The following is a 15,215-nucleotide window of genomic DNA, read 5'->3' as shown; positions in this document are numbered from 1 at the left end:
TTTTGTTCCTTGTTTGCCAGGCATATAGGGCTCTTTATTTTCTTTCTTTCTTCCTTTCTTTCTTTCCCCCCTCCCTCCCTCCTCCCCTCCCTCCCTCCCTCTCTCTGTCTTCCTTCCTTCCTTCCTTTTTTCTTTCTTTCAATCAATAAGTCATTTTCTTGGTTCATTTGAGATGAAGAAGTAAACCTTATCAATAACTGAAGCTTGACTTCCCTCTTTGCTTTTAGTGTAAGCATTTTGTTCTCTTTCAGCCTTTCTATTTTGCTGTTTCTAATGTATTCTGGATTAAGACGCCAGAAAATAGGTTAGATTGAATTTAGAATAAAGTCGTGGCCTCTGATTGAGAGTTCTGTTGCTCATCCTTGAGGAAAACACTCACACTTTAAGAGGCAAACTCCGTTATATTGTTTTTGGCTCTGGGAGACCTTCTTTGCTCAATTCCTGATTCCGAGCTTTGTTCTGCTCTGATTAGTGACTTCCAAATACGTGAGATGTTAGATCATAGATTACAGAGCTTGAATGCTGAAGGAAACCCAAGATCATTTCATCCAAGATGACGCCCATCAAATGAAAGGGATTTCCCAAGGTCACTGAACTCATAACTCACCCATCAAACATATGCGTCCCCAGGGAGAATGTGCCAACAGGGCTGAGGCTCTCACCCAGGCAGACCCTCCTTTTCAGCCTTTATCTCCTTCCAATCCAATCAGATTAAACCCAACCAAATTAAAAAGGAAAATCCAGATGTTAGTAGTATTTTGGAGTGTAAAAATCATGAGCTAGATGATTTTTTTAAACTGTGTTAAATAAACAAATTTCAAACATTTGACTCCAAGTTTTTAAGAAATGTATTTCAATATATGAGCAGCAAAAATATTTTTACAAAGCATGGCCTTGACATATTTGGGCTTAGAGGGTGTAGTTAAGGATCTTCAGGGTAAACAAATGTATAATCAAAGTTATTGATGAAACATGGAGTGGTACACCAGCATGAACCAGTGTGAATATGAAAAACTCTATAGTTTAGTAAGCTTTTTCCACTCTGCAGAATTACACAGCAGGGAAGGAACCTTGTTTTGTTTACGTTTATTTTTACAACACTAGCTGAGGCTGTGTCACAAGAAATGTCCTCAGAAAAAGTTTGTGTGGTGGTGGATGAATGGATAAATGATGGGTGGGTGGATAGAAGGATGATGGATGGATAGGTTTGGTGATGGATAGAAGGATGGATGGGTAGATTTTCTCAGTTCTGTCAGTAAAATGGAGATAGCTTTTCTAGATGACAGTTTTCATGACTACATCACATAGAGATGATAACCTAATTTTGAGATGTGGTACATGCTTTCTTTGTGGACCTGTAGTTACAGGCAGAAGGAAAACAGCCAAGGATTGGAAAGTCTAACAATGGCCAGCTTGTGCTTCTCCTGGCTGCTTAGAACTTACCTAGCTCCTGGCAGGTGACAGGTATTTTCTGGGTATTTAGGAACAAGACATACCCCAGTGCATCCTTTCTCTTTAGCTTCATCTATCATTTTCATTTTTTAAAAATTGAAGTATAGCTGATTTGCAATGTTGTGTCAGTTTCTGGTGTACAGCAGAGTTGATTCAGTTATATATATATATATATATATATATATATATATATATATATATATATATATATATACGTATATATTCTTTTTCATATTCTTTTCCATTATGGTTTGTTATAGAATATTGAATATAGTTCCCTGTGCTATACAGTAGAACACTGTTGTTCATCTATATCTATTTTATATACAGTAGTTTGTATCTGCTAATCCCAAACTCCTAATTTATCCCTCCCCCCCTTCCCCCCTTGGTAACCATAAGTTTGTTTTCTATGTCTGTGAGTCTGTTTCTGTTTTGTAAATAAGTTCATTTGCACCATATTTTAGATTCCACATATGTGATATCATATGATATTTGTCTTTCTCTTTCTGACTTACTTCACTTAGTATGATAATCTCTAGGTCCATCCATGTTGCTGCAAATGGCATTATTTCCTTCTTTTTTATGGCTGAGTATCTTTTTCGTTCTGATAAATTTTTTCCAGGGTTTCCGGTAAGGAATAGAAGTTTAGGAAATTGAATTTCCTAAATTCAGTCAATGTATCAATGGATGCCCAGGGCCATGAAAGCTGGCTTTCTGTCAAGTGCCAAGGGGTTAATATTTTAGAAAAATGTCCTGTGTTATGGAAGAGTGAGGTGGATTCCAATATCTGGGCAGTACAAAACAATAGGACCAGTCATTACCTGAAGGCAAATTAATAATATTAGTTGGCTATTATGCAGAAATTCCATGGCTTACAAAACACTTTACATATTATCTCTTTCAATGCTCAGAAGAATCCAGTGCAGTAAGTGTATCACCAATGGACAGTAAGCAGCAGAATTAGGATTTGAAACTAGATTTCTAGACACAAATCTTATAACCTCGCCATCATTTCAAAAAGCTTCTCATCAGGACTCATTAGTAAAATGTAGGAGATGCTTGAAGGGGTGGCCGCCCACCCCGACACAACATAGACACCCTCATCCATTGCTCCAAGTTCCTGGTGGAGTCAACATATTGGATTAAGGCATTTTCTATGGCAGATCTTGTAATTAGGGGGCTGGAGGGAGGCTGGATTTCCTCTAACACAACGATTGACATTATGGGCTGGTTAATTCTTTGTTGTGGCGACTGTCCTGCGTGTTGGAGGAGGTTTAGTAGCAACCCTCACCTCTACCCACTAGACGCCAGTAGCACCCTCCCATCATGACAACCAGAAAATGTGTCCCAGACATTACCAAATATCCCACGACAAAATTGCCCCTAGCCGAAACCCAGTGTTCAAGATGAAGCTCTGTTGCATCAGGCCAGCATCCGTCACCATAGATTACAGGGTTCTGGAGGACTGGAGGGAGGAGATCACAAACTCAGGGTTTAAAAGACTTAAAAGAAACTCAAGTTTCTAAAACTTGTAGGGAGCTAATACAGGAGATTGGACATTTTTAGAAAAACATCAACATGCTAAGAAAAAACTTTACAGATAGAGGTGAAAGGTTTAAAATTGACTTTCAGTCTCAATTTCTGGTATTGTTTCCATCTCCACCAGGATTGTTACTGCTGCTCCTGGTGTCAGAAGGAAAGGAAACAGAATAAGAAGCTCAAACTACAGTCTCCAGGACCCAGAAACCAGCTTGGCAGGAGGGTTCCATACCCTTCCTCCCCTGCCCTCCTCCCTGGGCTGAAAGTGTTCTATCAACACTCCTTCCAGATTATGGGCTACCTTTCCAGAAAGGCTTTCAGCAGGTGGTTTGTAATACAAATTTGGGGACTCCTCCTTCTGCCCCTCCTCCTCCTTCACCCCTCCCACCTCCTCTTTTTCTTGTTTTTAAAAATCTCTTCTATCATCCAAAAAGCATTTGTTCAAAATCTAGTTTGTTTTGAGAACAGTGCAAAATCACATGGAAAGAAAACAGAAGAAACTCTCACTAGCTAGATGAGTTCATGGTGGAGTGACCATATAATTCACTGTCCAAGCTAAGGACACTTTCGAGAGTGGCAGGGGATGCTCTTATGATCATGCTGCCGAGACAGAAGGCATAACCTGGACCATCCCAGGCTAAGTGGGACGAAGTGTCACCCGAGTTCTCCATGGCTCTTCCAGACCTGTAGTACACCGTTCTGTCAATATGTGACCGCTCTGTCCTCTGGGCCCAGTACAACAATGAGGCTGTAATGTTAACAAGAAGCGGCGCTGTGCTGAGTATGACACATACATTCTCTGATTTAAAACTCACAATTACAATGATCCTATTATAACACTCACTGTTCTAGATGAAAAGCTTACTCAAGATCACACAATTAATACATGATAAAGTGGGATTTAAGTCAGGCAATGTGACCAGAGAACCTACCCGTTTCACATGGCATTATTCATGCTGGTTTGTGTGATGTTCTTATTGGCTTGCAAGATGCTCTATCCATGCTCAGTCCCTGCCTCCTAGTTGAGGACTGTTCTGTGCCGATATCCTTCTCTTAACTGAACTATACCTTTACAGATAACAGAGCAAAGCCAGGTTTGGGGCCATTCTTAGGTGGGGAGGAAGAGCTTGAAGAGAAATCAGTGCAAGGGGGACTTCTGTTTGGCCATAAGTGCAGCCAGTGATCTGAATGTTCTAGACACATCATCATCCCAAGGGCTCTTCTGAAAGGAGCAGAGATCTGCTAGAGAAAGAGGGGATCTATGTGGAAATGAGTCTGTTTGTTCTGGGAAAACAGCAAAAACAACAAACTTTTAAATCGTTTATTTATAAGCCTTTGAGAGATTTTCTTTGTAATCCCTGAGTTACCCTGCTTCATGCTTCCTTGTAAAATATGGTAGGAAAACTCTAAAATTACTAAAATTGACTTAATTATCAGCAGTTTTGACTCCCATCCCTGAATTTGTCACCTCTGTTTAACCCTCCTTGGTATTTAAATAGCTAATCTGGTGCTGGCTGCCGAGTCAACACTGTGCAAATCTCCAAGTGACTTCACAGTGACCTTCGCAACTCGATTTATTTGGTATTTCCTTTGTGTTCCTTTATAGCAATTGACCGGCCTTTGCTAATTATTAAAAGTATTTGCTGAAGTATTCACCACCGTCAGTAGATAAGAATTTCTGGGAACAGCCTGTCTTGTGACATTAGCTTGTCCCCCAAAGTATAACACCAACTGAGAAAAGTCTTTTTGAAAACTGGTTCAGGTTGATATATACATATATGAAAGCACGCATGCATTCATTCATCCAGCATAGATTTATTGAGTGCCTACTATGTGCCTGGTCCTGTTCTAGGCAGTAACACACAAAAACTCCTGGCTTCACAGAACTGCCATCCTAGTGGGGTGGGATGAGGGAGACAGATAATGAGTACATAGAACATATTACATGTCAGATGGAGATACCTGCTACGGAGAAAAATAAGGCAGAAAACGGTGACTGAGAATAGAAGCTGTGTTTTAAAATAGAGTGCTATCCATGTTCATTGCAACTTTACTCACAAAGGTCAAGACGTGGAAACAACCTGAATGTCCTTCCATGGAGGAGTGGATGAAACAAACATGGTAGGTATTGGGTTGGCCAAAAAGTTCGTTCGGGTTTTTCCATAACATCTTACGAAAAACCCGAACGATCTTTTTGGCCAACCCAGTACTTACAATGGAATATTATTCAGCCTTAAAAAAGAGGGGGGGCTTCCCTGGTGGTCCAGTGGTTAAGAATCCACCTTCCAATGTAGGGGGCGCATGTTCAATCACTGGTCGGGAAAATAAGATTTCATATGATGCAGGGCAACTAAGCCCGCGCACCGCAGCTAGAGAGAAGATCATGTGCCTCAACGAAGAGCCTGCATGCTGCAACTAAGACCTGACGCAGCCAAATAAATAAATTAATTAAAAAAAAAAAAGAGGGAAATTCTGCCATTTGTGACAACATGGATGAACCTGGAAGGCATTATGCTTCTTGAGACAAGCCAGAGGAAGAAAGACAAAAACTGCATAAGCTCACTGATATGTGGAATCCAAAATAGTCAAATTGGACTTCCCTGGCTGTCCAGTGGTTAATACTCCATGCGCCCACTGCAGGGGGCACAAGTTCGATCCCTGGTCTGGGAACATTTAACGATATCGTATACCGCTAAGAGGGTAGAACTTAAGAATTATCACCACAAAAATAAAATTAAAAAATAAAGTAAAAGAAAATAGGTGCTTAGAGAAAAGAGCTTATGAAAGACCTCAAAAGGTAAGGGGTAATCTCTGAGGATACAGGGACCATCCCAGGCAGAGGAAGGCCCACCAGCAAGTTCTATGAATAGCAGAGAGGCTGGTGTGTTAGAAACCAATGAGGCCAGAGAAGACTGTGGTGTCTGATTTTATAGCATCTCATACTTGTGTGTAAGAATTTGGCTTTTTCTTGGTGTCAGACAGGAAGTCTTTGAAAGGTTTCAAGCCTAAAAATGGCATGGTGGACTGTTGATTTCAAGGAGGATCATCTGAACATGGGGTGGAGAACAGACAGTAGGAGGGTGAGGGAAAAGCAGGGGAACCAGTTAGGAGGTGATGGCCGTGCTTGGACCAGTCTGGTAGCAATGGGGGTAGAGAGAAGAGGTTAGATTCTGGACATACATTAAAAAGTGGAGATAACAGGATTCACTGGCAGGTTGAATGTGGGATGTGAGAGAAAGGAGCTAAGGTTTTCAGTATGTGCACGTGTGTGTGCATGCACACGCGTGTATGTCTATATAAAGCTTAACATTATCCAAAGGTATCTAGTTTGTTTACTTATTTATTTTTGTTCCACCCCAAAACTCTGCGATGGGAGGAACCGTCTCAGTCTTGTTCACTGTTGTATACTCTTCCTTATTTTTGGCCTGTATTCATTTTACAATAATACATTTTGTAATTACAGAAAAATCAAAGAAATACACAGAATTATATGATAGAAATATAAACATTGCTTATAAAGACTATTGTTAAAAAGTGAAAGAGTCTGCATTCTACAGATGGAGCGATGTTATTTTGAGATCCAATGTCAATGTGAGTAAATGAATCTAAACAGTATAAAAGAATAAATCCAAATCCTATAGAATAGAACGGTGTTGTGTGATAGGCAGGACCAGTCGCCAGGATAGAATAGACTTTATTTGTGTTGTTTTTCTTTAAAGACAACACCCAGGGCTAGCTCTCAGCCAGCCAGTCGACTCTACTGAGTCTGACTTCATTAGTTGGTAATCTCTTGGCTCAATTCAAAAAGAGGTCTTTCTAGAGATACCAACCTTTCTATAACTAGGACATTTCTATCAACTTTGCTTGAATTAAAGTTTATGGAATATTCTTACTCCCATAAGTCTGTGCCTTTAATTTGTTTCTTTGTGAAAGCAGGGCACTGGAGACAGTTGGTTCATTATTAAGAACAAACTTACAGATGTAACTGATCTTGGATGTTTCAAAGGAGGGCAAATAAGCCTATAGCCCTTCAATGAGTCACAGGACAACAATCCCTTATATACATTCTGAAAGCTGAAAAGCTCTGAAATGCAAGCTTTTTGGGGTGATCTTGAACTGGGAGCCCTGAAGCTATGTATGGTTTTTACATAATCCATCTAATGTGAAAGTTCATCAGTGTCACTGCAGAAATATTAATGTGTTTGGTCACAGGGCGGTATGCAGTACTATGTAATATACACCATAAACACTCAGGTGTTATCTTTCTTATCTTTCTGAGAATTCTGTTTTCTGAAACATCAGGCCTCATGGGGTTTGCATAAGGGTCTGTCATCCCTTACCGTGTTTGCTGCTTGGGGCTGAATGTGCTGACTTCACCCTTCCTCAAGTAATAAGGTTTGTGAATGCAGCAGGATTCCTTTCCTAGGTGACTGGAGCGTCTACAGAGCTGGATCTGTGTCTGACATGTTTGCTAGCTCACGTGCATGAGTGCCGTGCTTTGAGTAGATGTTGCTTTGCGGTGACAAATCTTCTGGCCCGTTGCTTTCCAGATAGGGGCCACCTTGGAGAAAGGTGGCATGAAGCTGGGTGACACTGGGCTCTTGTCCTGTCACCCATCAGTGATGGGCAATGGGAATTAGAAGGAGACATCCTGGTGATTGGCCAAATGTGTGACTCACACACTGTGATTGGCCATATCACAGATGCTCCCTGATTTTTTAGTGATAATAGAACCCTCTGTGGACATGATAGACAAATGAGTCTCAGGGCAGTATTAAAGCTTTTAAGAGGCTGACAAGTTCAATCAGTCTTGATTCGGGAACCCTGCTAGCTCACATTTAGGCTGTGCCATCCTGGGCAACCAGCTACTGACTGTCACCCACATGATCCAGCCTGACACATAACAAACTGACTACATAATTTTCATCATAACTTCTTCTTCTTCTTCTCGTTCCCCTTCTCGCCCTCCTCCCCCGCCTCCTTCTCCCCCTCCCCTCCCCTTCTTCTTCTTCTTCTTTCTTCTCCTTCTTCTTCCTCTTCCTCTTCTTCTTCTTCTCTTCTTCTCCTCCTCCTCCTTCTTTCTTCTTCTCCTTCTCCTTCTCCTTCTTCTTCTTCTAAGAAGAAAGGTGTCTGGTCTGTGATCTTGGGAGATTTCTAATCCAGGGATTTCCATAGCTCCCTTTCTTCAAATCTTCCATTTTCATCTCCCCACCTTCAGCTCCCCAAGCCCTTAACACACAACTTTAAGGCGAAAGCCTTGAACATGGGTTTAGAAAATCTAGGAGAATCAGAAAGATAAACTGGTTCTTGGCACCTTCAGGGACCAGGAAGATGCAGGATATAACCCCGGAGGGCAGAACCCCCAGTACTTGTCATGGAGAGGGCACAGCCAGCCGCTCGTGCACAACAGGACCCATCTCTGGTCCAAGAAGATCAGCTGGCTCCACTTGCTTCTATATCGGGGCCTCTGGAACTTCTCAGGAGGGCCCTGCAGAAATTGGAAGGAGGCGGTGTGGCCTCCCCTTCTTTCTTTCAGGATTTACCCCTCTTGCTCTAGGACACTGAGGCACTACAGGGGCATCTGCAGTTGCGCAGCTGCTGAGTTTAACGCTTGACCCCTGGGAAGGTGGGGATTAGGTGTTTGGGTGTCGTGTGTGTTTAGGGGTGATTTTAATGGCTCTGGAACTTGAAGCTGTTCCAGAAAACACCTAAGCGGTCAGTAGAATCAGGATCTTTTCACTGAAATCCACAAGGGTCACAAGAAAGACTGTCATTGGCCAGGCTCTCAGGCCACCCAAATAGGCGGAGAGGAGGGGATGCAAACCCCGCCCAAGCCCCAGGGGGGATGGAGTTGGCACCGGGGACTTCTGGTCAACCCCTGGACAGAGGGCCAGGCATTTCAAAGCGTGCAGGAGCTAAGCGCCCTCCCCAGCAGCGCACTGCACCTCCGCAAGCGCGTTTCCAGGAAACTAAGGTCGGAATTAGGGTCCAGGTGGGAATCAGGCGCGGAACCAGCGAGAAGCACAAGCGGTGGAGGAATAGCCCAGAGAGCTTAAGCCCGGGAGAAGGGGCGCAGCGTTCTGTGGCGGGAGGATTTCGCCCCGCGCGCCCAGCGTACCGCCCAGGCGCCTCCAGAGTCCCGGGCAGGGGGTCCTCTCGGAGCTGGCGCAGCGGCCCCTGGCACCGCGCCCTTCGCCCAGCGCCACCTGGCTCCTCAGCAGCGTCCAGGAAGGGTCTCTGGTCAAAGACAGGGATCTGCGGCCATGGCCGAGGTCGCGGAGCCGGAGGGGGGCGCCCCGGGTCCCCAGAGCCAGCCCGAGGGCTCGGCGCTTCAGGCGGAGAGACGGGGCGAGCCGGGGGCTTCCGGCCCTGAGGCGCAGAGGGAGGAGGCGAGAGAGGGCGCCGCGGAGGCGCCGAGGGGCGGGGGCCCGGGCGCAGCCGCGACGGCCGAGGTGACGGAAGGAGAAGGTCCGGGGTCGGACGGAGGGCGCGCGTGCGAGCTGGCGCCGGACGCAGGTGGTGGCCCGGGGGCCGAGACGCGGGGCGCGAGCGGAGAGCAGGGCGAGGCCGAGGCGGAGGAGGGCGCCCGGGAGGGAGAGGAGCGGGCGAGCGGCGCGGAGCTGGCGGAGGAAGCGAGCCCCGGGTGCGGCGCGCAGGCCGAGGCCCCTGGCGAGGCTCAGGTGGAGCCTGGGGATCCCGCGGCCCCCGGGGCGAAGGAAGAGGCGGAGAGCGGGCCGGAGGAGCCGGGGGGCAGCGCGCCTGGGGCGGCGGGGGCCCGCATGGACGCCGACGGGCTGACGGGGGACAGCGCGGTCGCCGAGAGGCCGGCGGGGGACAGCACGGTCACCGAGGGGCCGGCGGGGGACAGCACGGTCGCCGAGGGGCCGGCGGGGGACAGCACGGTCGCTGAGGGGCCGGCGGGGGACAGCATGGTCCCCGAGGGACCGGCGGGGGTCCGCGTGGACGCCGAGGAGCCGACGGGGGTCAGCACAGTCGCCGAGGGGCCGGCGGGGGTCCGCGTGGACGCCGAGGAGCCGACGGGAGTCAGCACGGTCGCCGAGGGGCCGGCGGGGGACAGCACGGTCGCCGAGGGGCCGGCGGGGGACAGCACAGATGTCGGGGCGCCGGCGGGAGGGGCGTCCAGGGCCGAGGGTGAGCCCCGGGACGGAGGGGACGGCAGCCCCGAGACCCAGGCCGAGGCGACTGAGGCCGCAGCGGCGGAGAGCGCGGAGTGCAGCCCCGGGGAGCTTGCGGGGGAGCCTCGGGGTGCAGCGGCGGGCGCCGCGGAAGAGACAGGGGACAGGGAGGGAGAGGAGTCGGAGGAAGCGGCCCCCGGGGGCGCGAGGGCAGAGGCTGGCGAGGACGCGGACCAGGGTGGGCCCCTGGGGCAGAGAGAGGAGGCAGAGGAGAGGCGAGAGCGGGGTCCGGAGGGGCCAGGCGAGGAGGAGCCCCCCGACGGCAGCGCGGATGGGGAGGCGGCCCCGCCGACGGAGGCCCGGGAGCCCGAGGCCGAGCTGAGCAACCACCTGGCGGAGGGGGGCAGCACCGAGCGCGGCGACGAGACCGCGCCGGTGAACGGCGGCCAGGAGGACGGCGAGGCGTCCGAGGAGGGGGCCCCGGGGCAGGAGCACGACATCACCCTCTTCGTGAAGGTAAATCTGGCTTCTTGCAACTCCCAGGACGCCCCCTTCCATCCTTAGTCTTGGTCTGTTGAGATCTGATCCCAGAGGGACGCGCGGGGATCAAGCTCTCGGCGCCCTGATGGTCACCGAGCACTTCTATCCGCGGGGGCGGGGAGGAGGAGGGACAGCCTGGGTTTCAGGGAGAAGAGGTAAAGGAGCGTTACGAAGACGAACTGAGGGCTTGGAAGCAAAAAGGTTGGGGTGAGAGTGGTGGGAGATGGGGATGCGGGTCCAGCGTCCCCCTGCCCTCTGTACTGAAAATCCTAACTGGCCCTTCTAGTCAGGAGGTTATTAAAGAATTCACTTAAAAAAACAAAAACAAAACCCCACCAAGCCCTGCTGATGTTCAAAGCAATTTCTGCCAAAGGAAACGCTAATACCTAAAGTGAAAAAATGCAAACAGGTAGGTTGTAAGGTGAGAAGTATCTCCGGACTCAAACCTCAGAGACCCAGAGCCGGCCCAAATTTTCAGCTCCAAAAAGGTCTTCCATTTCTGTAGAATCTATAAGGTATGTTTGGGAGGAAAGTGGAAGTTTATTTAAATACTGTAATATTTATTGAACATTTAACACTTACTTTGGAAGAATGCAAGATGCTGACGACTTGAATGTCGTCTGCCTTTATGTCCTATTTTCAGCCTTACTTCAAAGATTCAAAGAGGACAAAGATTCTGTAGAGACACAAGTGAGGAAATTTTGAGTTTAAATAGTCATTCCTACAAGACATCACAAATGAGGAATGAGGTTCCAGGGGCAGCTCACAGGAGGATCTTTGTTGGAAAAGCCCTTCCCAAAGACCTTTGGCCAGATGGGGAAAACAGCAGATAATAAGGTCAAGAATGTGCATTGTATGTTGAATCGTAATCCTTCCAAAATACTTTCAGGCTTATAGAGGCCGGTTATGACCTAAACCTCCCTGGGAGAAATATAAGCAAATTTTAATAAGCCAAAAAAAAAAAAAAAAAAAAAGAACAAAAAACAGTTCCCAAAGTGATTAAGATCAGAATTTCAGGAATTCTTTGGGTGGCAAGAGAGTTTGGGAAGAACAGGCTTGGGTTTCTTCACTGTGCTGTTCTGAGCAATTTTTAAGATGCTGAGACATTTTAAGATTATGTATTGGGAATAACCTGAGGGTACAATCCCTAGGAGGGTCGCTGGGAGCCAGAAGACTTCAGGGAAGTTAGGGGAGGGGGAAATCCGAGCACAGTGCTGCTGTGTGTGCCCCAAATCTGCTCCTTGGTTTAAGAAATTTCCCCTTGTTCTGGTCGCCTGACTACGTAATTCCAGCCTCTTGTTACAGCTTGGGAACACAGCTTCCTAACTAGTCTTTCTGCTTCCATCCTCGGCTCTCTCCAATCTAGTCCCTTTGTCATAGCCAGTGAGCTAAGAAAGAAAAGATCTGATCACTTTGTTTCCTAGTATAATCTTCAGTTGTTTATTACAGACTTTCAGATAAATCCACACTCCTTAGCCAGGTCACAAGGCTATCCGTGATGTGATTCCTGTCTCCTTGGCACTGCCTGAGTACCCCCCATCCCAGCTTTGCTACCCATGGTACCACTATGCCAGCCTTGTTAAACTACTTACTGGTCCTAGAGAGAACCACATTCTTTTCTGCCTTGAAATTTTGCATGTGCTGTACCTGAATCGAGTTTCCTCCTCTTCACCCCTCTCCGCCTCCCCTGCCTGGCTATCTGCTATGTGTCCGAGATTCAGCATGGCCGTCATCTCCTCTGGGGAGACTTTTCCAACCCCAATTTGGGTTGGGTATCCCTCTGTCGAAGCTCCACTCACACATGGCACTACCCTCTGCGTGCTGTCTCCAACGTGGAGCACAGGTCTGGAACGTGATGGGGTGTGTGAACGGGTCGCTGCCTGTATGAGATAGTAGACTGTAGTGACCAATAGCACAGAGTTTAGAGCCAGTGGGTCTGGGACCAAATCCTGGCTCTGCTCCTTTCTTGCTGTGTGACCTTGGGCAAGTTACTTGATCTTTCTGTGCCTTTGTTGCTTATAGATAAAACAGGAACAATAATAGTTCCTACTTCATGAGTTTGTGGGGCATTCAAAATTAGGATTGTATAAAACACTCAGAACAGTACCTGACTTGAAATAAGCCTGCTATAAATGTGACTTATTATTGTTACATCTGCTCAGCGCTGATAAACTCATTGATTTTGCACAGGAATAATCCCTTTCCCATTCCATCCCTGCCATTTTATTTATTTATTTATTTATTTATTTCTGGCAAATATCTCTAGTTTCCTAATTACCTCCATTTTCTGGAGAAAAGAATATTATGAAAGGTAAAAACAAGTTGTTTTCTCAGACTCTGCTCAGTAGTTTGTGAAGGCAGAGGCAAGGGGGCATGTCATGGACTGCTTAACCAGAATGTTTGACTCTGATGATTGGCTTGGTGCTCGGTTGTTGTTTTCCTTTCTTTAAGGAAACAAATGGATCTCCAAACAGTGAAATTGGTTTTCAAGCAACTACTGCTTGATACGTCTTCTGAGGGTCACTTAGGACGCGCACCGCAGGATTGTTAAGGCATATCTCACTTTCTTCTTCTTTTTTTTTTTTTGGCCGTGCCACACTGCATGCGGGATCTTAGTTCCCCGACCAGGGATCGAACCCGTGCCCCCTGCATTGGAAGCATGGGGTCTTAACCACTGGACTGCCAGGGAAGTCTTCATTTTCTTCTTATCCTTCTAATCATTCTCTTGAACAACAAAAGATCCCAAAGCACAAATCAAGCAAAAACCCTTTAGACTATTTTAGCTCTTGAGTTTGTAATACTCGATTTAAAATCCTTAAATTAGTTCAGAATAGGATTTCTTTGCCAGATTTAACCTTCTCTAGGTTCCTTCTTCGGGCTTCACTTTATCTGGACGCTGTATTCCGTAATGGATGTCTGACCTCCTGGGTTTTGTAAACATGTCAGGGCAAGTGTGTCTTGGTGGGTTTTCGATTCCATGATTGATGTGGAAAATTCACAGAACTGTTCTTTAAGGAGGGAACTACAGTGTTTCTCCAAACATTCTCCTAGCCTTCCTATGACAGCCTACTAAACACAATTTTTAAAATTAATTAGCCCTCATTCTATTTGGGAACTTTTAACTTTTACATTTCTTCCTGTTAGAAAAAATAAATGTATTGGTTACAAATAAATGTATTGGTGACCAGAAAGTAATGACATACGACCCAGTAAAATGTAATAATAAAATCTGCTTCTAATTTTAGCCACCTGGTGGTTTATGTTCCCCATCTTTGTGAGAATTGTCATTTTATTAATTTGTCATTTTGTTTTATTCTATACGTATGCAAGAATGTATTCTTGGATGTAAAAGAGCCAGGAATGTATAGAACAGGCCACAGGAAAGCCTCCTTGAATTATTGTATGGTAAATGAATTGCTGATTATGCTAATTTTTAGTTCTGTTTTCTCAAAGAAGTGTTAATTATTTACCATCAAATTATAGGGCAACCCTGCAATATATTTAGTAAGAAAGATTCTTTTCTTCTTTGCTCGTGAAAAGGAAAGATGACAACATAATAACACACCAACATAGTAACAACAAACGACAAACAAGATACTAACACCATAGCGTAAGGTCAGGACTTCAGCGGCTGTGGCGGTTTAGTTGCTAAGGAAGTCTCACTTACAGGTTCGGTTTGTCTAATACTTTGAGGCAGGGTCTAGGGATGGGATAGTCTGAGATATGGATTTTCTGGCAAATTCACATGACTTAAAAAACCTTAATGTGACCAGTGAATAATCCTGGGCCAGAGTCTAAGAATTTCTTAAATTACGTTTCGGAGATCATTCATATAACCACTAATACACAGCTAATGCTGAGCTTGAAAACTTGCATTTGCCATCACATTTGGGTTCTCCAGGGAGGTGAAACTGAGGACGGAACAAAGTAGAACTTGAGAAAGACATGGCCTTTGAGGATAACCAACAAGGACCTACTGTATAGCACAGGGAACTCTGCTCAATGTTATGTGGCAGCCTGGATGGGAAGGGAGTCTGGGGGAGAATGGATACATGTATATGTATGGCTGAGTCGCTTTGCTGTGCACCTGAAACTATCACAGCGTTGTTAATCGACTATACTCTAATATAAAATAAAAAGTTAAAAAAAAAAGACAAGCCTTTGAATGAGCATTGTCACCTGGAGATACCTCCCCTCCCCAAATAAGTAAGTAAATAAATCAAGCCTCCCAAGCATTGTCATATCACATGGGGGGATGGGAGTGGGGTGGGGGTCTGTTGGGACCAGCATCTGATGGGCTCCTGGTGGGTCAGCAGGCTGCGGCTGTCTGTGCATCTTTAGCCAGGTGTGAGCAAGCTGAGACCTGCTCTGTGGGGTTTGGTCTCCGAAGAGCTTGAAAGGGAGATGTTATTTTCATAACTAAGTATGAATTATGTGTTTGGAAGGGAAATGAGCAAAAATGCACTTCTGGGACTTTAATTTTTCCCCCCAAATGACATTTTTTGGTCATTTGTTTTCTGAGTGTCAACGCCACTTACTTACAAATTA

At 46.1% G+C, this 15,215-nt stretch overlaps 1 protein-coding gene across 2 annotated transcripts in view; it reads left to right on the top strand.

Annotated features, from left to right (window-relative positions):
* The first annotated feature begins 6,083 nt into the window (after positions 1-6,083).
* The window catches only part of CLIC6 (chloride intracellular channel 6), a 46,605-nt gene continuing 37,473 nt past the window's right edge, over positions 6,084-15,215 (top strand). For both annotated transcript variants that reach the window (XM_082395062.1, XM_082395063.1), the window contains exon 1: positions 6,084-10,643. In XM_082395062.1, coding sequence (XP_082251188.1) covers positions 9,255-10,643 — 1,389 coding nt within the window. In that variant the 5' untranslated portion in view covers positions 6,084-9,254. The remainder of the gene's footprint in view (positions 10,644-15,215) is intronic.

Source organism: Balaenoptera borealis (assembly GCF_965194805.1).
Source record: "Balaenoptera borealis genome assembly, chromosome: 5".
NCBI classification, from domain to species: domain Eukaryota; kingdom Metazoa; phylum Chordata; class Mammalia; order Artiodactyla; family Balaenopteridae; genus Balaenoptera; species Balaenoptera borealis.
Note: the sequence above shows the minus strand (reverse complement) of the source record. Positions and strands in the feature narration are given on the sequence as shown.